The sequence below is a fragment of the Hippocampus zosterae genome, chromosome 5 (genome assembly GCF_025434085.1).
Source record: "Hippocampus zosterae strain Florida chromosome 5, ASM2543408v3, whole genome shotgun sequence".
In the NCBI taxonomy this organism is placed as follows: Eukaryota; Metazoa; Chordata; class Actinopteri; order Syngnathiformes; family Syngnathidae; genus Hippocampus; species Hippocampus zosterae.
The window spans coordinates 14749862-14771687 of record NC_067455.1 but is presented as its reverse complement, the minus strand read 5'-3'; the positions used below and the strand labels follow the sequence as shown (position 1 = coordinate 14771687).

The window sequence follows — 21826 nt, the reverse complement described above, 5'->3', positions numbered from 1 at the left end:
TACTCCATTCATTTTGTAATCCACTTTACTAATCAGAATCAGAATCAGAATCATCTTTTATTGGCCAAGTATGTAGAACACACAAGGAATTTGTCTACGGTATAACACGCTGCACTAGTATCATCGTAAACAACAAAATCATTGAACCATTTTAGAGTAACCAGTAGTTTTGTAGTACTAATACAAATATTGTACTTATTATTTATCTTTTTTGTAAAACTGTTGGCGTATTATCGTTCGTTTAATGTCATTGTTGCAAGTATTTCTAGTGAGGAAAAGAGGCTCAGAAAATGGATGGACGATGATGTTTCCTATAATGTACTGTACTCTAGCACCGTTAAGTGGTGTTAAAATAGAATTGCATGTTACATTTGACAAACGCTCAATCTGCCACTCAACACGTCATATCAGTTTTGAGGTCGACACTACGCATAGCAGTAAAGTCGTCATATTTGTACTAGATTGACAGCACACACACACATATATTTATTTTTTTAATGAAAATTTCCTGAAAGTATTACAGGAGCCTTATTTTCATACGATCACACGAGCATGTTAATTATACTGTATGTATATATCTAAATGGAAAAAGACGCCTGTTACAAATCACTCATGGTTAGTAATTAATGCAACATGAAACGTGCCACTTGACGATTAAGTGTAAAGGACACGGTGTACATTCATTTCCGTACATGCTGCTGCACTGAACGAAAATAGCAAATAGAACAAACATGTTGTTGTCCCACTTTCCGGATGTCAATGGCAACCATAGGGCTTCCACACGGTGGGTCTCTAGATGCCTAATTAACTTTCGATGCCGCGGCTTTGGGCGCAAGCTAAATATCACATGCTTTTTTTTGGTTTTGTTTTCCTTTTTTGCATCCACTTATTCTTGTTTCTTGCGCATTTTGAAGTTAGCGTTCAGCTCAAAGTAACTGTTGATTGCGGTCTGGAAATGTAATGTGTTCCCATAGATACATCCCAATAGATGAGAGCTCTCATGAGAGGCAGCCCTCAAGTAGAGGTCGATGCGGCTCCTTGGCGCAGCACCCTGCAAAACGCGGCTTTGCGCACGACAACACCACATTCTATTCTTCTATATGAAAAGACACTCCGCGCTTCGTGGTACAACTTTATAATATTGTGGCAGCTGGAGATTATAAACTGCGCCATTTTTAAATCTGTCTAAACACATGGTTTAACCGTATAGTTTCCTCGTCTTAAGAAACCTCCTATTTTGAAAAAAGATTGCGGCGGAAAATACTTTTACGCACAATAATGGGCTCGGAAAAACCGAGCTTTCTGTCCCAACCGGTGGTGAAGAATATCTTCATGTTCCGCAATGGTGACCCATATTTCGAAGCCCGTAGAGTCGTGATCAACCAGAGGAAAGTTTGCAACTTCGAGACTTTTCTGAGGGAGGTTACGGGTGGCATCCAGGCACCCTTTGGAGCCGTGAGGAACGTCTACACTCCGCGTGGAGGACACAAAGTGGACTGTCTGGACAACCTGCGGAGTGGGGAGCAGTATGTCGCCGCTGGAAGAGAAAGATTTAAAAAGTTAGAGTAAGTAACATGCATTCATTTTAACCCCTATATTATATTTTTGTTGTTGTTGAAGTGCTATACAATGTACAGCAGTGGTCACCAACATGGTGCCCGCGGGCACCAGGTAGCCCGTGAAGACCACTTGAGTAGCCCGCCAGTGCCTGGACATTGTGATTTGCTAGTAGAAATTATGATTTAAAAATGCAAACATTGGCAGTACTGTGAGACATTTCGAAACACGATCAAAGTCTGACAATTTAAATCATCAAGTATTAAAAATAACCCATCCTCATATTATTGAAGGTATTTTGGACAAATATGTTATTTCAGACGTGTATCAATTTGGTAGCCCTTCACACAATCGGTACACATGAAGTTGCTCTCACCCTCAAAAATGTTGGTGACACCTGATGTACAGTATGCCACTGAATGGCGAAATCCCAGAACCGCCTTCATCACATTTAGCCTAACAAATGATGGAACTTGCCATCACTGACATTTGTTAGAATTTCTGGTAAAAGGGATGTTTTGCTGCGACTTTTCCAGCCATGCTAAATCACAGCTTTGTACAAGTTGGATCAGGATAATTGTGTGCATCACTATGGTTTAAAAATGAGAAAGGTCTTGCTATAGGTAATGAGATTTGTGGTTTTGAAGGGCGCGTTGCATCGGCTCACTATGGAGGCATTTTGTTGTAAATACCATGTACACCATTTGTGTCCAACCCAAGGCCTGGGGGCCAGATCTGGCCCGCCGGATCATTTTATGTGGCCCGTGAAAGCAAATCAACCAGGTCTACTTCTTGCTAAAATCTGTACCAAAATTTCAAGTTGTCATGTAATAAATAGGCATGTTGAGCTATTGCAAGCATTTTCTTCTTGTACATTATTACAGAAACTTGAACAACAGAGGGACAAACTACTCTCCTTTACTTTTGATTTCAAAACCTACTAATTGTGTACTTTATATGTAATAATATGAGCAGGTGATTAAACATTTATGCAGTTTCACAGTCATAATGGCCCTCCGAGGGAAACTCTTGACTACAATGTGATTCGCGTCAAAAATGAGTTTGACACCCCTGATGTACACTATTCTTTCATAACAGTCCATGAAGAATGTGTGTTAGTGCCCACACATTTATATTCTCAACAGCTACTTGAAATGCTGTGAGGTCCAACTTGTAGTCACAGGCCTGTTGCCGGTTTCAAGGTATACCGTGGTTTTGAAAAGTCATACTGTAGTTTCAGAACTGCTAAAACGTTCCATCATTGGTATGAGCTTCTTTTTTCCCTTTTTTTGAGTCATCAGTTCAAGCACAGTGGCATAATCCCACCCACTGCTGGTGTGACATTTCGTGACCAATTTATGCAGAATTCAAAGGGTTCACATACTTTTTTTTTTGCAACTGCGTATCAAAAACGTCTGACCTTACAGTGATAGTATTAGTAAAAATAAAACTATCAGTTTCATTAAGGATGTCATTGGGCAAGACACTGAATCCTAAAGTGCTCCCAGTGGTCCTGGCAGTATCTTGCATGGCAGCAGTCGGCCATTGGTGTATAAATGTGTGTGAATGTAAGTCTCTGTAAAGCGTATTGGGCACTTTGTGTTGTCAATTACACTCCTACCTATGCTACCTATGCAAATACACTCCATTTACTATTTACCATTTGCCCTATTGATTCTGAAAGGAAAACTAAGAAAATATTGCTTTTTATGATCATCGCTCCACTTGCTGCTTTTTTTTCTATATTCCGTGACATCATTTACAGAATACACCCTCCCTTTATTGATCAGTCTTTGGTATATAGTAAAACAAAACACACTGTATTTGACAGTAATGAGTCAAGAAAATAACAGATTACATTTATTCACTGTATACTGTCTATCTCTTGTCTGCAGTTATTTGCAGATTGGCTTGAGAAAGAGAAGGATGTTACAGTCGCTTCCACTGCAGGTAAGCAACAAAAAAAGAGACTGGTATCATATTTGTTGGGATTGTTTTATCAAAGATTGATTCTTAATTACAATACAATACATGCTGATTTATATAGCGCTTTCACAACAGCGGCTGGTCAACACAACCACTTTCCTCCTTCATATGGGAAGTCTGGCAAGAGCACAAGCTTCAAATCACTTTATAAATGACTACTGTTCCTTTTTCTGCAATGTGCGGATCAGCCATGCTTAGTTTAAACCAGTGACACCACGCATATGAAGGATTTGATATCGGAAATATTGAAAGCACACTCTGCCCTATCATGATAAATTGTAAATGATGACATCCGTTATTGTTGGAATGTTACATCACACAACTTCAGTGTTGCGGTTTATTCTTATGTTTTTGTTTAGGTTACATTTGGTTTTGTTCCCTCGTGTAGCCTTTTTCTCCTTACCTGTTCTTGTCATGCGGGTCCCTTGTGTTTAACCAATCAGCTCCCTCAAACCTATGTGTCTTGTCTAGGTGTTTCCCGTCTTGCCACTTTGCTTGTATTTAGTTCCCTGGGTTCTGACAGTCTTCTTTTGGTCATTGCGAGTGTCTTTGTTCTCCTGTCATGTTTTGTTTTGTTTTTGGCATAGGTTCTTGTTACTTTGGTTCCTTGTGGTTTCCTGGACTTTGTTCGAGTACTTTAGTTAGTTTTTTTCCAGTGTACTCCTGTTTGTATTTTTTGACAATACATTTTGTTCAGTGCACCCTGCTCCTCCCTCCTTTTTGGGGTCCTCCAACTACCATCATGCAAAGCGAGACATATATGTTTCTATATCGCACATTCTTCTTCTCTTCATCATGACCAAATGCAGTTGAGATCGTTTGGCGGTCATTGAGGTCTTGCTTGATATTGCTGGTTACATGCATAATGTCCAGAGTGTTCCACTTCAAATTAATATTTAGATAATAAATTCAACAGCTGTCCAACTTGAATGTGTAATACAGTGCTGGGTCAAAACAGGCTCTTGTTTTGGACTGCTTTAGTCTTTTCTCCTGTATGCAAGATGTCTTTTGGCACAGAACCTTGAGTACTTTTAGTGAATTGATTACCTGCTAAAATGAATGTTGCAATCTTCTATCCAAGTACCACAAATCCCCCCACACCCATTTTACATGGCTGATTGTGTCAATCAGTGGTAAGAACTCTTAACTGACCGAATAACTGACTGCTGTGTTTCTTATTATTACTTGTTATACAGAAACACAATTTTGTTCAGAGAGCATCTTATCGGCCTTTAAAAAATCACGGTAGTGCCCCTCAGATCATGTACAATATTTTTGGGGGGAAAAAACATTATTTGCAATATGTTATAATAAGTAATGGCATCCATTGGTTGAACAAAGGAGCTTTCTCCTCTCATAATATACATTAAATAATAATCAATATGAATATACATACCCACATCCTTGTCTTGAAAATGCATAATTTAATTTTTTTTACTCATAATTTTACTTTCGGAATGTTTTTGCTGAAACATTGACACATGCAATAAATTTAGTGAACTGAGAAGAGTCTGACAGGTTTTTAATATCCCTCCCCCCTTTTAGGGGACTCTGTTATTGGGATGAAGCAGGTCTTCTTGGTGTTGAAATAAAACTTTTTTTTTTCTCTTTGTCTGAAAAACAAACCTAAATAAAATAAACATATCTCCATTGCACCAGCTGTGATATTTTTTGAGGTTCATATTTATGACTATGGCAATCAGGCCAATCTACGCTTTCAGTTTGATCTTTCAGTCTAATGTATTTATAAAGCCCTGACAAATATTAATGATATCCCCTAATATCAACACCCGACAGGGCAAGGAAAAAAGAGGAAAAAAACAAACATCTGGAGAAAAATTTGAAGCCTTGAGAAGGGGCTGCAGATGAGGGAAATCCCCCTTGTAGGAAGACCAGGCTGCAATGGATTCAGAGTGGCCAACATTCAATATTATGAAGCTATAAAATATATATGTATCTATAAAAAAATAGTTAAAATAATGTGGAAGCATACAGGTAAATTGCAAGATCTCTCCTTGCAGGTGATGTGGTCACCACATATGTAACTGTTGTCTCCACAAAGCAACCAAAAGTTTAGTTTTTGTAATATACTGTGTGTGTGTGTGTGTGTGTGTGTGTGTGTGTGTGTGTGTGTGTGTGTGTGTGTGTGTGTATATATATATATATATATATATATATATATATATATGTTTTTTTAATTTTCTCTTTTCTCTCCAGGCCAAACCACTTCCACCAAATCGACTTTCTGTGTCTGCTAGGTTCTTGGAACCAATTAAGGAGCCATGTCCAATATTGTGAGTGCAGGTACCCCTCATGCAATATGTCACACCATTGCTGTGCCACTCAATGCATTGTTTGTACATTACTTCTACTTTATGAATGTGCCATTTCATTATCGTAGCAATTGCTACTGCATGGCATGTAACTGGAACAAACTAGCTCTCATGTCAAAATCTGCTAATATAGGACATGTGAACTCTTGAGTAACCCACATTTCAATGCGTAATTTCTGTGCCATGCTCATACTTTTGTACTTAGTGTGGTGGCAAATGGTGACACGATGGATCCTGCAATAAGGCTCCTCATTCACCAGAGGATGCTGAACCAGTTTGAGAGAATACTTGAGATGATCACAGAGAAGATGGGTTTGAGAGTCCTTGGCGGTGTGAGAAGGTAGTACTGGAATTTGGTACGGATTATGTTTTGACAAACAATTAACAGTCCAGCTACCTTATTATTCAAGCTAAGCAGATTCCTGACTGATGGTACATGCCTTGTGTTTAGGAATCATTTATAGACACATGGACAAGTCTTGTGGTGCTTTTTTTTTCAGTTTACGAACCGACATAACATGATCCTTATGGATGACTGCACTAGTTTGTATCATGTATTGAACTTGTCTAACAGTAATTGTAGTGAAAGAGGACTCGATTTTACTCATTCTCTCTTATTGTGCTAGTCTTTACACTCATGAAGGCCAGCAGGTGACTGATGGCACTCAGTTTGAGAGCGGTCAGCTCTATGTGGCCGTGGGCAGAGAGAGATTTAAGAAGCTCTCCTACACTGACCTGCTGTTCAGCAAACCTCGAGGGGGGCGGAGGGTCAATGGGTAAGCACTATATGACACTATAATGCTGCACACACTGTATTTCAAGCCTACAGCCGAACTGAAAGTGACAATTTTATCTTTCTTTTTTTTCTTTACTTTTTCTTTACTTTTTACTTTTAGGATCCTGTTATTACGTTTCCACAATTGTTGGTTGTCCAATAGGTCACAGCCTTTTCTGCATGTAAAACCATAGCTTCTGAAATGATACTAGTTGTTTTCCTTAATTGTACTTAATTAATGCTGCTGTAATATTTTGAATATGTTGGCCACCAGACCTACTGTGTACTTTGGAAATACAGGTACAGTGGTACCTCTACTTGCGAACGTCTCTTCAAACGAAATTTCCAAGTTATGAAACGCCACAGCAGGATTGCCTCTTGTTATGAAAGAAATTTCAAGATGCGAAATGTGAAAATACAGTATGGGCTGCTACTCGTAGCTTCGAGTTTCCTGAACGCGACATTCTTATAGCTGCACTGCCATTGGCTATTACAGAGCATCTTCGTGGCATTCTATTGGCTAAGAGGGACCTCTACCGTATGTGTCTGTGAGTGTAGATTGACAGATAGATGTGTATCTATGCAGTGTCAGAGTCATTCACTCCTTGAGGCGTTCCGATAGTTTTACGTAAATGTGAATCACCCAGAAAAAGTATTCGCCAGTCGGGCGATTGCTCACGCTGCTGATGTTTGCCTTGTACATTTTCGAAGGATTGTTAAAAGCTGACAAAAGTAAATGTCCTTGAATTAGTTTTTTACAAAACGGCAAAAAATAAAAAAAAACACTTCTGAGAGAGAACATGAACTACGGAGGGCAAAAAAACGATGAGGATACAGTTAAAAGTTAAATAATTTTTATTCTTTACCCTGTTTGTTGTTTTTCTACATTATGCACAACTCTCATGCAATCATCTAATTGAAACATGCATTTGTTACACATTTCGATGCATTTTTATGCTTTAAAAAACATTTACGTCTGAATTTTGAGGGGGGGGGGGGGCTTGGAATTAATGAGGGCATTTATATGGAAAACACATCTCTACTTGCAACATTTTCTAGTTAAGAAATTTCTTCCAGAACCGAAGTAGAGGTACCACTGTATTTGTATATTGTTTTTTTCTTCTGTGTGTACTATATACTGTAGTTTGGCAGCTCCTTTTGAACTTCACTACTACTACGAGTATTATGACTACTGCTACTACTGCTGCGAGTACTACGAACAATAATAATAATACAAGCGCTCAAATTATTATTATTTTTGTTTCCAGCATGAAAACAGGAACTCTGCCGCCAATCTACAGATCCCCAAAGCAAAATCGAAACGTAAGAAACACATGCTTTTTATGTCACTAATTCTAAGTGATTTGAACATGACACAGAACAAATAACTTGCAAAACAAACACAAAACTTGCAACATAACTAGAATACAATTTGAGATTAGATTCTTCTTCTCACAGCTAAAATGAAAGGTGCATTTACTTTTTTTAACTTTAATGTTAGTCCGGCACAACATATGCAATCTCATTATGTTTGGCATTTTTCATTGTCCTGTTTTTCAGTGTTTCACCCCTCACAGTTCATGTAATACTGATTGAATATCCCTCCAGAGAAAATCAGTGGTCCGGAGCACTGACAGTGGAGATGGCGAGTCAAAGGCCTCACCTCTAAGCATAAATGGCAGTCACAGAGATCACCTGTCCTCCATCGTCAGAGAAATCTCTCAGGCCAGACTTCTCTCTCTTAGGTTGAAGAGGAGTGGACAGAGCATAATCCTCTGTGACAATGGTAATACAATCAAACACCTAATAATAAATCACACACACACACACACACACACACACACACACACACACACACATGCACAGAACTGTCAGCTAGAGCTTGCCAATACATCAACATATTACCCTATGTTCAATTACGTAATTTAAAATTACCATTCATTCATCCATTTATTAATATAGGACGTGAGTGATTATTGCTGCATGTGCTTGTAACCTGAGGTTTTCTACTTACTGTCTTCCACATGCATGATAAAAAGGAAAAAAAGACTGATTATACTCTTGATATCAACATTTGACACAATCGCGATGCAAAGCGGTTTGAACATTTCTTCAATATCCTTGATATACATCTTAAGGTCCTTACATTTGTACGCTCTTTAGCCTCACTAGTAGGAAAATTCGGCACACAAGTAGAGCGAGTACTGCACAGGAGTAGAGCCACTATTTTACAATATATTAACCAGTGACATTGCTACACACAAGATAACTTTGGCGAGGTAGCAGTAAACGGGTACGTGTTACTTGTGAGGTAAAAATGTGCACTGCTTGACATCCGCATGCCACAGGTACTACTCGTGTGACATTTTAGCTTGTGCAATTGTATAATGTCAGTATAGTTGCACGCAGTGGTCAACTAGGGCAAATGTTTTGCCTTTAAGTAAAATGTAAAAACAGTACTGTATGACTGTCCCATGCCAAAGTTGTCGTACTAGTGTGCAGAAACGTCACAAATGACAGAAACGTCCGACCAGTTGCGTGTCGTCGCACACAGTTAGTGTGTAATTGCATCCAAGGAGCATATGGAAAACCATTTGTGCGTTTATTCAATGCCCTTTTTCAGTTTAACCCTTGTGTCAGTGTCAGTCGGCAAATAGTGTAAAGACGAGTAAGAAATGAAATGTCTTAGTTTAGTATGGACAAAGATTGCACATTGGACCTCAAGCTGGATATCAAGGACTTGGAATCAATGCTCAAACGCCTCTCCATCCAAACATTGTTCACTCGACTTTCAGTAGAATGACGTAATGTCAGCCACATGCAATCTTATGTAACCTGCTGCCTCCTTACACGGCCACTAAGAGGCACAGTTGCACCGCGGCAGATGGTGAAAGTGGGCAATGATAAGATTAAACACTTACAAGAAACACATTACGTCACCTTCACTTTGCTATGGTCTCGTAAATGGGTCCACAATTTCCGGTTAAAGCAAGCTCATCGCTTTACAGATAAGGGGACTTGACAGGCTTTGGCTGACCTTAAGTGACCTCCATTGCAGTCGGAGTCACCAAACATCACCCAGTGGTTTATCATAGATTCAGGCGTGTTTTCAGTTTTCACCAGGCTTTTGATGATCAGAGTGTGCTCCTTTGTTCAGAATTTCTGCATTTGTAATGATGCACACTTGTGTCAAACATTTAAATGTGCCCCAAAACGTTTTTGCACATGCTATTGTTTGACCTCCTGTAAATTAACGAAAGTGCAGATCACAGTGTTCATTTCCTCTTGGCTGACATTGGCCACAGATTACATTAAGAGACAGACATCTCAGGAAACAAGACTGGACAATGGACACATTCTTTTGTGTCATTTACAGATGTTCCTTTTTCCATTTCTTTCAACGTTCATTCTTTGACCTCAAGCATACATGCATAACATATTCCCCCGCCTGTCCTTTTACTGTCATTGAATGTCACAATCAATGCTGTCAATGTACACCAAACAGCATATATGAATAATAATAATAATAAAAATATAAACATCTATAGCAATTAAAAGCTTTTCAGATTATGCTGTATTTGCTTTAAAAAACTGGCACCTAAGCTTCAGATGTAAAAAATTAAGCAGAACCCACCCCCCCCCCCCCCACCCCCACCCCCCAGCAAATGTACACGAGTGACTGATGCAACAAAACAAACCAAAAGGCCATTATACCGTCAAGGAGTGATTCAAATATAGAAATCTGGAAGATGATAAATAAGAATTAAGCAGCCAGGAAACTTATGACTATACTGACAGAGAGGTCACTTTTTGTGCGTGTGGCCATTTTTCACTGTCTGTCATCTGGTGGGAACCAAGGGAATAAGGAAAAATGTGGAAAGCTTCAGACTTTTCTGCTTCATTAGAGTGAACACAGATGCAAGTGACAGAGAACACAAGGAAAAGGGTAGTGGTAGTGCAACAACTCATGCAGCAAAGGTCATGGAGTCTCTTTCTTTCTCTCTCTCTGTCTCAATAACAACTTTCATTTTTGATCTTGAGACAACCAAACTGCTGATGCTGTTATTCCATGAATAGAAAATAAGTCTTGATGTGTTCCCCTACCCTCCCACCCCCCACCACCAAAATGTGACCAGAAAGGTTGAATCAAACTTAATTAAAGATGACAGCAGAGCAAAAAAAAAAAGAGTCCGATTGCATAACAAGTTAGGCTATGTGAGCATAAAGGTGTCCGTTAAAGGAGGGAATAGAAGATAAGTAAAATAAAGTGAGGCGAAAAAACGCCATGTGCAATGAAATATGGTGAATAGTTGGAGATGTGAGCTTTGGGGAGGGAGGGGATAAAAATGCATGGACATATTAAAGGCCGGGAGATGGTAAGAGCTTTGGAAAATTGCCTATCATTTGGTTAATCTCTCAATTTAGAGTCATCAAAGCAGAAATAAACTTGCCTGTGCCCCTTGCTGGGACCAAATTGCAACTCTGGAAATCAACAAAAGAGCCCGTTACTCGAAGAAGAGATCCTCAGATATGGACATGATGTGGGAGACGAGAGATGAGAAGGTTTCAAGCACTCTGCCCACTGTTCATTGGACTGTAAACTTGATGGATTTTTTTTCTTTAAGTCTGCTCTGAACCTGACTGATATGGCTCAAAATTCAGGTCACCCGCCGGCAAGAGAGCAATATATTTTAATTTGACCTAAAAATAATGGATTAAAAATAATTTTGATGGTCTATTGTAGTGCTTTATATATTGTTGATGTCCTACAAGTTTGAGCTAATATTGCAAACTGAACAGAACACAAACTGTAGATTTATGACTCATGACCACACATGGAAAAATGGGTGATTTTAGGAACAAAGGTACAGGACTGGGCTCCTGTCCCATCCAAATACAAATGCTAGTTTCAAACAGAAGACAGCAGTGCTGGATTTGACAAACTGAAAGAGGAAGTCAAGTCAAAATGCTGACAATAATATGCCGTATATGGCCCCACCAGCGTAAACACAGTATTCCGGTTAATAATGTCTGTGTGGAACATAAATAAAGCAGCAAATCCACCCGTTTTTATCCGACTCAGGGGGCGGCCATTTTGCCACTTGCTGTGAAAATTACATCACCTGGCCTAAGGCAAGTATCAAAGTCGAGGCCTGGGGGCCAGATCTGGCCCCCCACATCATTTTATGTGGCCCGCGGGAGCAAATCCTGTGTGTCAATTATCATGATTCTTGCTGAAATCTGTACCGAAATGTCAAATTGTCGTGGGTAATAAATAGCGTCGAGATTTTTCATTGGCCCTCTGAGGGAAGTCGTAACTCCGAAGTGGCCCGCGACTAAAAATCAGTTTGACACCACTGGCCTAAGGGTTCAGTGTCACATGACCAAAGCCAGAAAACAGATGAGCTGTAACCGTCATTACCTGAGCCCTTAAATACCGTGATGTCATTTTCAGCCACCGAATTGTCACTCTGCCAGCTGCATCACTAGCAACACTACCGATAATGTGTCAGCATGCCCACCACGGCAAAGGTCGGCCTACCAAATTGTCAAATGCGAACTAACATTTGTGCTCCAGCATGTGCGCGCCGTCGCAAATGCAGTGTCTCTCAAAATAGAGCTCGCTGTCTGATTGTTTTTTCCTGAAATCAATCACTTATCCCATGCTGTAATCATTGGCCGTTAGCGGCAGAAAGCTTCGTGTAATAGACAGCAGGAGTCGGTAGGAGAATGGTGAGAACTCCCCAAAATACACATTTGGAAAATTTGTCCATTTCAAGCATTGGAAAACATGTGGATTTATTAACAGTATTATTTTGTGATTTAATCGCTACTCTGTATTGAGTAACCAATTCAATACTTTTCCACGACTGTGCCATCAGATGGATCTGGTCTAGTGGGGCACTGTCCCATCATCATCTGGACATCTGGCAAGCAAGGTCACTTCCCATTTTGTTTACCTCACACATAGGCACAATTGTTACCATCGAGTGACTGTATATGCATTGGTTTTACAAACAGGTGCTTCTTTAGTTTTGTCCCTGTGTTCAAATTCTGTGGTTCATAAATAACTGAAATACTAACTAATAAATAAATAACAGGTAACATACTGCACATTAATAGTGAAGATATGTCTACTTTGTAATGGAAGGAGGTGAGCTGCTTGAGACCCAGTAACTCATCATCCAAGGTCTTCTTTTCAGCAGAATTTTTTTTCTTTTATTCTTTCTTTGGGAATATTACAGCCCCTTTGTGTCAGACCTTTTGGAGGTAGTGGTGAAAGTATAGAGTGATTTTCAAATAGAGCTAGGTAAGTCAGGGCCAGCATTGAAGCCTTAAGGGTATTCATTCACACAAAAAATCATGTTGAAAAGCCCACTGCCTCCTTTTCATGCATGTACGGAGCTCCATCTTTTTAATGCAGCAGGAGCAAATTCAATTTGCCGAATGTCACATGATGGAGCACCATTACATCCACTTATGTTATTTACTTTCCCAGTCAAGGACGGATATCAAAGTATGAAGGCAAGTCGAAGGCCATTTCTAGATGAAAACATTACAGCAATTTCACCAATTTAGAAACTGGGCTGTTGTCCACATGCAAACTTGAAAACAGCAAGATTTTCGTTTAATTTGTTCTTTCTGGAAGCTTTGCATTGTAGTGTGATAGTCACAAATTACAATATCCCACTTTTTGTGATGCAATTATTTCTCAGTTAACAATTTTATTGTTCAGTTTTTCTACAAATGTATGTGTTTGGCTTTTGAGCATGGGCAGGGTTTTCTTTTGATATTTCCTAGACTCGCTCATGTGAAAGAAGGTGTTTACGCTGTTATGTGCCTTTGCGGGTTTGAATGCACACGACTCCAGGGAAATTGAAGCAGCTCCCCTCATTCCCTTTAAAATCAAGGCGGTCAAAGCGCAAATATTGCTTGACATAGCAGAAGTAGAAATTGACTCGCTGGGGTTCACGCGAATTCTGTTGGTAAATTGCAAGATCTTCCCTTGCAGCTGGTGTAGTAAGCTGCACATGTGGCATGGGCAATTGGAGATCACCTTTGCAGCCCCAATCACTCACAAATGCCCCCCGCCCCTACCGTGCAGAGTTAGTCCTGTGATTACCCTACTGAGCTCTTGAGGGCATTCTGAAGGCATGCATAATTCAGACTTCATAGACATGTGTGTCCCCCCCCCCAAATCCAAATTTAAGTTTTCATGTACGTCATTATTCAGTATTATTAGAAAGTGCATGCAAAGAAAGACTGTTCATCGAGAGGGTGCGTGCGTGCATGCAAGTCATCCAACCAGATCAACCCAGAGCCTTTAGTGGCATAGAAGGCAATGCTGACGAGGGGAATTACCCATGTTAGCATATGCATCTATAATACTTGTCAGACCAAAACAGCGCTGGTAGGTAGGAGGCATGTGCACACAGACAAATATAATGTGGCTGTGTCAAAAATTGGCTCAGAAGCTAAAGGATGAGGAATGGCAATATTTAAATGATTGGTTTTTTTTCTGTTGCACAGATCATTTTGGGGGATTGTGTGAGCAACGTGTTATTTGTGTGTATTATATACGTGTGTGTGTGTGTGTGTGTGTGTGTGTGTGTGCACGCACGTGTGCAGTTTTTTACATAGCAGTCTTTCCATATCGCCTCCTTTATTTGGGGCCTCTCATCTCCCCTTTTTTTACTGCAGCAGGAAAAGGTTCTTTATGACCCTTTGATGCAGGATTAGGGGATTAAAGTGCAGGGTGTCAGCACTAATCTGCCACATTAATCTGTTAACAAGTGTTTCGCCGGCGACATATAAATAACTGTGACATGCAGTGTGTAAGGTCTGACACTTTTACAGACACACATTTTCCTCATGTCTGTCATTCTAAATCCAAGCTGCTTTGCACAGCTCACAGAGACGTATCGAAATTTGCAAGGGAGATGCGCTGAATGCTCACATAGCTTTTATGTCTAATCTTAAAGGCATAATGTTGCATTTGCAGAAATCAAACATTGACATCACATATATGAGCTCAATACTGGAGCAGAATGGTTCAGTCTCACACGAGGTGTGTCAGAAAAGTTTCACGACTGGTGTCACAAAAGATACATTTCAAATTTGAACGATGGGTTTTCCCTTTCAATACTGGCTCGGATTTGCTTTGTTCAGTGCGTGAGAAGAAATGAGAGTTGTGGCATGGCTTTTTCACCATGACAACACACCTGCTCACAATAACTCTGAGCATCTGACAATTTCTGGCTGAAAAGAACATCACACCATCAATATGGACCTTGAGCAGCCTCTCTACTCACTTAACCTTTTTCCCAAGTTCACGGGGGTGAATAAAGGGACCCAATTTGAAGGTCGGAATGACATTAAGATGGCCAATGGCCATTAAAATGGCGCTGTGAATGATCTTACAAGAATACTTCTCAGAGGGTATGAAAGTGTGGCGCAGAAGGCGAAGAAGGTGTGTTAGACACCTGGAGGATTACTTCGAAGGGTATAACTTGAATTTGAAACATTTGTTTTGTGAAATTAGTCCTAATACATTTCTGACACACCTTGTAGGCTTGTACGGAATGCATTACTATTGAAAATCTTTTGTACCAGGGAGTCACATTGAATAACACTGGTCAACAAAAAAAAAAATTCCCTTTGCGATCCAAGTAAACTTTTCTAGATTAATTGATTGTGCTGATTCCAAATCTGCCCTTATTTTCTCTAGCACATCAGGATTCATTATAATAATCACCCATCCATTATCCAAACCTCTTATCCTCATAAGGGTCGCAATAATAATAATTATAATAATAATAATGGGGATGGCGGCCCAGTGGACGAGTGGTTAGTGCGTTGGCCTCACAGCGTAGAGGTGCAGCGTTCGATTCCGACTCCGGCTTTCCTGTGTGCAGTTTGCCTCTTCCATACAGTATGTGGTGGAAGTCACTTGGGTCGTTGTTTTGTAATCCTGCCGCCGAAGAAACACACTGAAGCCATACGTTTTAACCTCACACGATCATACATAAAACATCATGTTTAATTTAACTTGGAGTTAAGAATACGACATTTGTCCTATGTCATCATCATTCATGATCTTGCTTTTCTGTTTATGGGATTATTCTAGCACGTAATGACCCAATATTAGTAATGTAAGATAATGCAACCAATTGTCGGAAGAATGATACAGCATACACTTTAAGACAGCCGAACCCTAAATTGAGAGATGCACTGTATGTACTCATTATGTTGTGTACTTCGTAATACAATACTATGAAGTACTGCTCATGGAATAAAATTCAACAGCCATTAGGTGTGTTTGAGAGAGACTATCACAGCTGGTGCAGCAAATCCATCAGAATAAGTATCCAGCAGATGGACTTGTTTTGTTTCGGTTTGTGTGTTTTTTTCTTTTTTTCCTCAGCGTGTCAAATTGCCATAAAGCAGAGAGTTTCTTGTGGATTCTGGCCAGGCTGTCATGATTTTTTTTTATAGAACTACGATCAGTGAATGGAGCCTCACTTGCTGAGTGGAAACATTTCGTAATTGCCATTCAGAGTTGGTGCTCATGTTGTTTTACACAAAACCGTAACTCAGCTACGTGCTTGCTGGAGGAATCCAACTGGGCATAAGTAAGAAAAATATTGAAACTGATTTAGGTCCATCAAGTGCTACATCAAGACGGTGTGTTAACTACGAAGCTTTAGCGATAAATGTAGAATTGGCTTTTATTTTTTACAATACAGTTGCATCACTGCTCGTAAAAGCAAAATGGACACGTCCCGTAAGGTCACACATAATTTGTATGGGGAAGTGACTTCATTTATTTCTCCTTGAACTGGCATACACCGAACAAAAAAAAAAAAGAAATCGAAATGAATCTTTTTAAGAAGGCAAATGCTGAGACAATAAAACGTGGAACGGACTTTGCAATTCCAAATTCGACAACATTGGAGAGGTGTTTGACATTTGAGGTTACACTACGTCGTTTCAAGCCTTTTTTTTCCGCACAAGAATATTGAATCTTTTTCCTTTTAGGAAGGGCTTTTTGGGGGGGATAAAAAGAGCGTCGGTGTTTTAAGCAAATGATTGAATCTGTAAAAAGTGAATGGCTTTACACTCAAGCATCAACCAACAAAATCTCATCCTGATGAAAAACAAAATTGGCCCTCTGTCTGTGTTGACATCATGTGTACGAGACAACATGCTTTTACGCGGGAGAAAAAAAGATACATCAGCACAAGAGTGTATCATTACGGTGTTGAGCACATAAATAAGTTGAATTTCTGCACACGTTCCCTCTTAAGCTGTAAATTCTGTTTACATTTTGCACTCGGACAAAGCCGCCTTGCAAAGGCTGCTTCAAATGAAAATGCAATGTCTTACTGCTGCTATGTTACAATATGACGTCTTTATTCAATCTGGCAGGACAAAATTGGCAGCTGTGTGCAGTAGGAGTCATTTTTTGAATGCTGCACATTGTTCGCAATCAGACTTTCCTTCTTCTGGTGACCCAAAGAGCTCAAGGAAATCCACAAGCACAATTTCAATAAGAGCAAGAGACAAAAGGCAGCGGGAATTAAATGAGATTCATCAAAAATACAAAAAAAGTAATGGAAAGGATTTTGTCTGATCATTCATGTGGCGATTTCTTTTTCCACTTGTTATTCGAGGCTCGACAGCCTAAAAGTTGCCGTGGCTGGCCAGCAAAGTGGCAAAAATAATTGACCCTTGCCCTTATTTCCAAAGTCATTTCACCATCAGTATAATTTTAATGTGATGTAATAAAATGAAATTATCAACGATTGTTGCTTTAACATGACGGGAATAACATACTATGCTTGATTGACGGATTAGTGAAGCCAATGATGACAATGGCGAAGATGACGTGACCTTTCTTTCTTTCATTTTCCTTCGACCTTCAATTTACCCATCGTGATCTTTCCCCTGTGAGCTTTTAAAGATGTTTCCGGCTCGCTCTTGAACAGTTCCATTGTCTGGACAAGTTGTTTACGTGCATGAAACCCATCTGGGGGGAGGGAGAGGTTTGTTATTTAAGACCAGCAGGTGTCCCTCTTGTGCCGTATTTGTGCAAACCTAAATGCGCCCGTTTTTAATAAGTCAATTACAGGACCTGAGAAATACTGACAATGTTGAATTTAAATGGAAGGGAGATGATGTTCAGAACTGGTGGACACTTGAAATGGGCTGAAGCCTATGGACTATATATTTTGAAATACAGACCATTAATAGACAACCGTAATAACATTAACAACTCAGGGTATTAGGTTTTAAGGAAAACTTTAACCGAAAAAAAGTACATTCAGGTAAATATTAAACTACTAAAAATCACTGATTGTCTTGGTCAAAGGTTTAATTGTTTGTTTGTTTGTTTATTGAACATAAAAAACATATACAGTAATAAATTCACAGAAAGTAAGGTAAGTAAAATAGTAAAAAGGAAAGAGAAATCAGTCATCATACAACACGATTATTATTCACAAATCTTCCTACTCCTATTAAAGGGGTAGGAAGAAGTAAACAACTTATCTAGTCCTACCCCATGTTATGTATTTATATATAAATAGATCATTGTTATATCAATCATTGAATGTTGATTTCTTGTTTACTTTTTGTATGGCAAAGAAAACTACTGTATGAAATGAGGACATTTTGTGTCCAAGTTGGGTCCACCTTTAACCTTTTTTTTGTCTTCTTACGTCTTTGTCCCCAGATGACTTGGATTCAAAAACTGACGATGGAAATGCTGCTGTTAAATCCTCAGATCAGTCAACTGAAGAGGTGCCGTTTTGTAGTCTTGTCTCTTACCATGGTACCGGACAGCCGTCAGCGTGTTTGCGTTTAAGAATGACTGAAGTTGTTTTCTTATCAGCGCGTTGAGTCTCACCTCACCGATTTATTTTGTTTTGTCTGTTTGGTCCAAAGTGTCAGCTCTCTTCTGTGTCTTCTGCACCCAGCACTGCCCTCTGTAGTTACTTTGTATTATCCTAGATTAAGACTATTTGAGATTACTCCTCAACTGTCGTGTCATGTTTGCTCCTGGGTCCTAATTCCGTTCCTTAAGTGACACAATTGCCCCATATGACACTATAGAATTTAGATCACTATTTTGACTTGAGTGCTTGTGTCTTGGCCTGTAGATATTTGATAGTTAACCATACATTATAAGATTTTAGTTATGGAGAGCACTAAACCATTTCTGTTGTGTTGCAGGACCTTGCATCAGATGACGTCAAATCACCAGAGGGGATCAGTAAAAAGGCCGAAGAGAAGCAAGAGGCCTCTGCTAAAAATACCTCTGAAGAGGACACTCCAGTTATCCCAGACGAAAAGGCAGATAAGGAGAAAAATAGTCTCACAAACGGAGGTGCCAGAGAGGCAAATGAAGCAGGAAAGAATGAAAATGAGGGAGAAACAACTGCGGTGTCTGGAGAGCAGTCAGAGGAGGTAAAAGAAGTGAAGGATGGGGTAATATATGACACTAAGAGGGCCTCGGATGAGAAGAGGGCTACGGCAGCTGAGAGTGGGGAGGCCTCAGGTCATAGTCAGGAGGATGTTGCAGATGAGAGTATGGAAACGAGTGCAGGCGTGAGCGATGTGGCAGCAAATGTCAGAAAGGATGCTTTAGATGAGAACAAGGATGAGATTTCAGACAAACCAAAGGAGAAGAACGCCGATGTGTCCAAGGTGGAAATGTCTAATGAGGGGAAGGATGGCGTTGCCAGTAACTATAGGGATGAGATAACCGATGATGTTTCAGATGACAGAAAGAACGAGGGCTGCACTCAGGAAAGAAAGGATGAAGCGGTCGATCCGGTTGAGAGTAAAGGTGAAGATGCCATTGAGATTAAGGATAAGGTTGGCAAAGAGAGGAAGCAGGATGCTGCAGATAAGATGCCAAAGGAGAATGAGGATGTAGACGTCGATGAGAGTAAGAATGAGATTGCCAATGAGCATCAGGATGAAGATACCGATGAGAATAAGGATGTCCTTACCAAAGGATGTAGGGAAGGGATTGCAGATCAGGCTCCAAATGAGAGTATGAGTGAGATTCCATATGAAAGTGAAGATGCAACTGTACAAGAGAATAAGAATAAGTTGCTCAATGAGACTCCAGATGGGATAAAGTCTGTAATGTCATCTGGGCACTTAAACAGCATAAATGGAGATACCAAAGAAGGTGAAAATGAGGGAAATGATACCAAGGACTGTGTTGTTAATAAAGACAGTGGTAGTGATCAGAAAGAGAATGAAAAGCAGTGATCAAGGAAGGATGTAGTCTGATAGACCAAAGAAACAGCAATCCAATTTCCAATATCCAAGAAGCAGAGCTGAAGATGGAAGACCAAATATGAACCTCAAGATTCCATATCAAATAGAGATCAAGTGAAACTGAGTGAGGTTGAAAATAAATACTGTATTGCACTCGATCAAGATAAAACCAGTAAGGCAAAGGGGGAATAATCACAAATGTCATCATATTAGCCCCCAAACATTATAACGGTAGGAATGCAGTACTTGATGACAATCTTGGTATATTCTGAAAGCGGTTCAAATTCATTTAGCTGTGATATCTAACAACTCCGTAAAGGTAGGATATATGGAATCAAGAAGTATGCCTTCATTGTATCAAGTGATTATTTAATTTGAATATATTCTTTTGAAAAATCCTAAAACCTGTTTTCACTTGTGTCTGTTTTCAGACAAAAGTGAATTTATGAACAACCTTGGTAAACGGTGATGGTTGGCAGTTACTGGTTGGTCGGATGTTTAACCTGTTCACCACAATGGACTGCAGTTGCTCAGTCACCATTGTTATTATAACTTGATTGGAAAAGCCCAGCTGGGATTGAAATGGCGTTCTCCCTTCATTCATTAACTGTGTATCCCAGGGACATAATGTTCCCATTCTTAGGTCAACAAGCTAAGTGTCTTACTATCATGAAATATTTCACCTTTTATTAAAGTAAAAATATCTACTGTTGCGATCCAATAAAAACATTTTTAAAGCATTAATAAAGTCATTGTATACTCACTGCATTAAATCAATGGGACTGTTTTGTTCCAACCATTAAAGTCATAATAGAAATTTATTCTAACACAAACATAATGTTCGTCTCAGAAGACATTTTCACTGATCCGAGCATCAGGTCCTGCACATAACGACAGCTCAGAGCTAGAAATACAAAGGGGGAACAGATTTTTTATGGTTCAAGGTCCCACATAAATCATGTATGAAATGAGTAAAAACCCATTATTTGGATTTATGGCACCATATTCGAACAGTTTTCAGAACTGATCAGCATCATGAGATATAAAAGCAGTCAAATTTGGACCAAACTTTCATTTTACTTGTAACTTTTCACTGTTTATGTATATGCCACCAATAAATGAAACAAAAAATGTTGCCATATCATCATCTGACTTGCGTCATAATTTTAGGATGCTGCTGCCAATAATTCAAAAATGTCATTATGGTAAAAAAGGTCATTTGCATATGTATATTTGCATTCATTTTCTTTGAAAGAAATCATATCATTGCAACTCGTGGATTTCCTAATAATTTGCAACCACCCCCAAATTCATGAATTGGAGTGATAATGCCCTTCATCCTATAATTAAGCTTGAGACTCCCATTCGGATGTCAAGCTTCAGCTCCACTGAGATATTAGAATGTATGTGGGTGACGGCTTCATTTTCTTTCATCAGCAAGTTTTCTTATTATTTGGCATATATCCTGCCTCGGATTCCAGGTGTGTGTGAGTCATCAGTGAGCAGATGTGTGTGGATGTGTTGGGTGCGGGGAGGGGGAGAGGGTGGGGCAGTCAAGGCTGCTGATGGTGATGGTCCTCAGGGTGCCATTTCCAGATATGTCATTAATTCTGTCCTATCTAGTCTACTGGTTCCTTTCAGTGTGTGCACATGTGAGTGTGTTAATGAGGCCTCAAAAAGCACACTTATCATCCGATACATCGCCTTTATAAATTGCCATGCTGATGGACTACAGTGAAAAACTGTGCACTAATGAAGGGAACTTAAACTGTTTGTTATAGAGTTTGCAACAGTAATTATAACGTGTGTGTTTGTGTGTGTGTGTGTATATATTCATTCATCTTCCGAGCCGCTTGATCCTCACTAGGGTCGCGGGGGGTGC

General features: G+C 39.6%; 2 protein-coding genes across 2 annotated transcripts in view; one reads left to right on the top strand and one right to left on the bottom strand.

Annotated features, from left to right (window-relative positions):
* The window catches only part of LOC127600889 (uncharacterized), a 302914-nt gene that overhangs the window by 156882 nt on the left and 124206 nt on the right, over positions 1-21826 (bottom strand). The gene's annotated exons all lie outside the window — the stretch shown is intronic.
* On the top strand, positions 487-21088 carry LOC127600866 (doublecortin domain-containing protein 2-like). Its single transcript, XM_052065750.1, has 9 exons — positions 487-1565; positions 3453-3507; positions 5761-5837; positions 6082-6216; positions 6503-6652; positions 7920-7974; positions 8260-8437; positions 18386-18453; positions 18886-21088. The coding sequence occupies exons 1-9, from the start codon at positions 1279-1281 to the stop codon at positions 19933-19935; spliced, it is 2055 nt and encodes a 684-aa protein (XP_051921710.1). The 5' UTR covers positions 487-1278; the 3' UTR covers positions 19936-21088.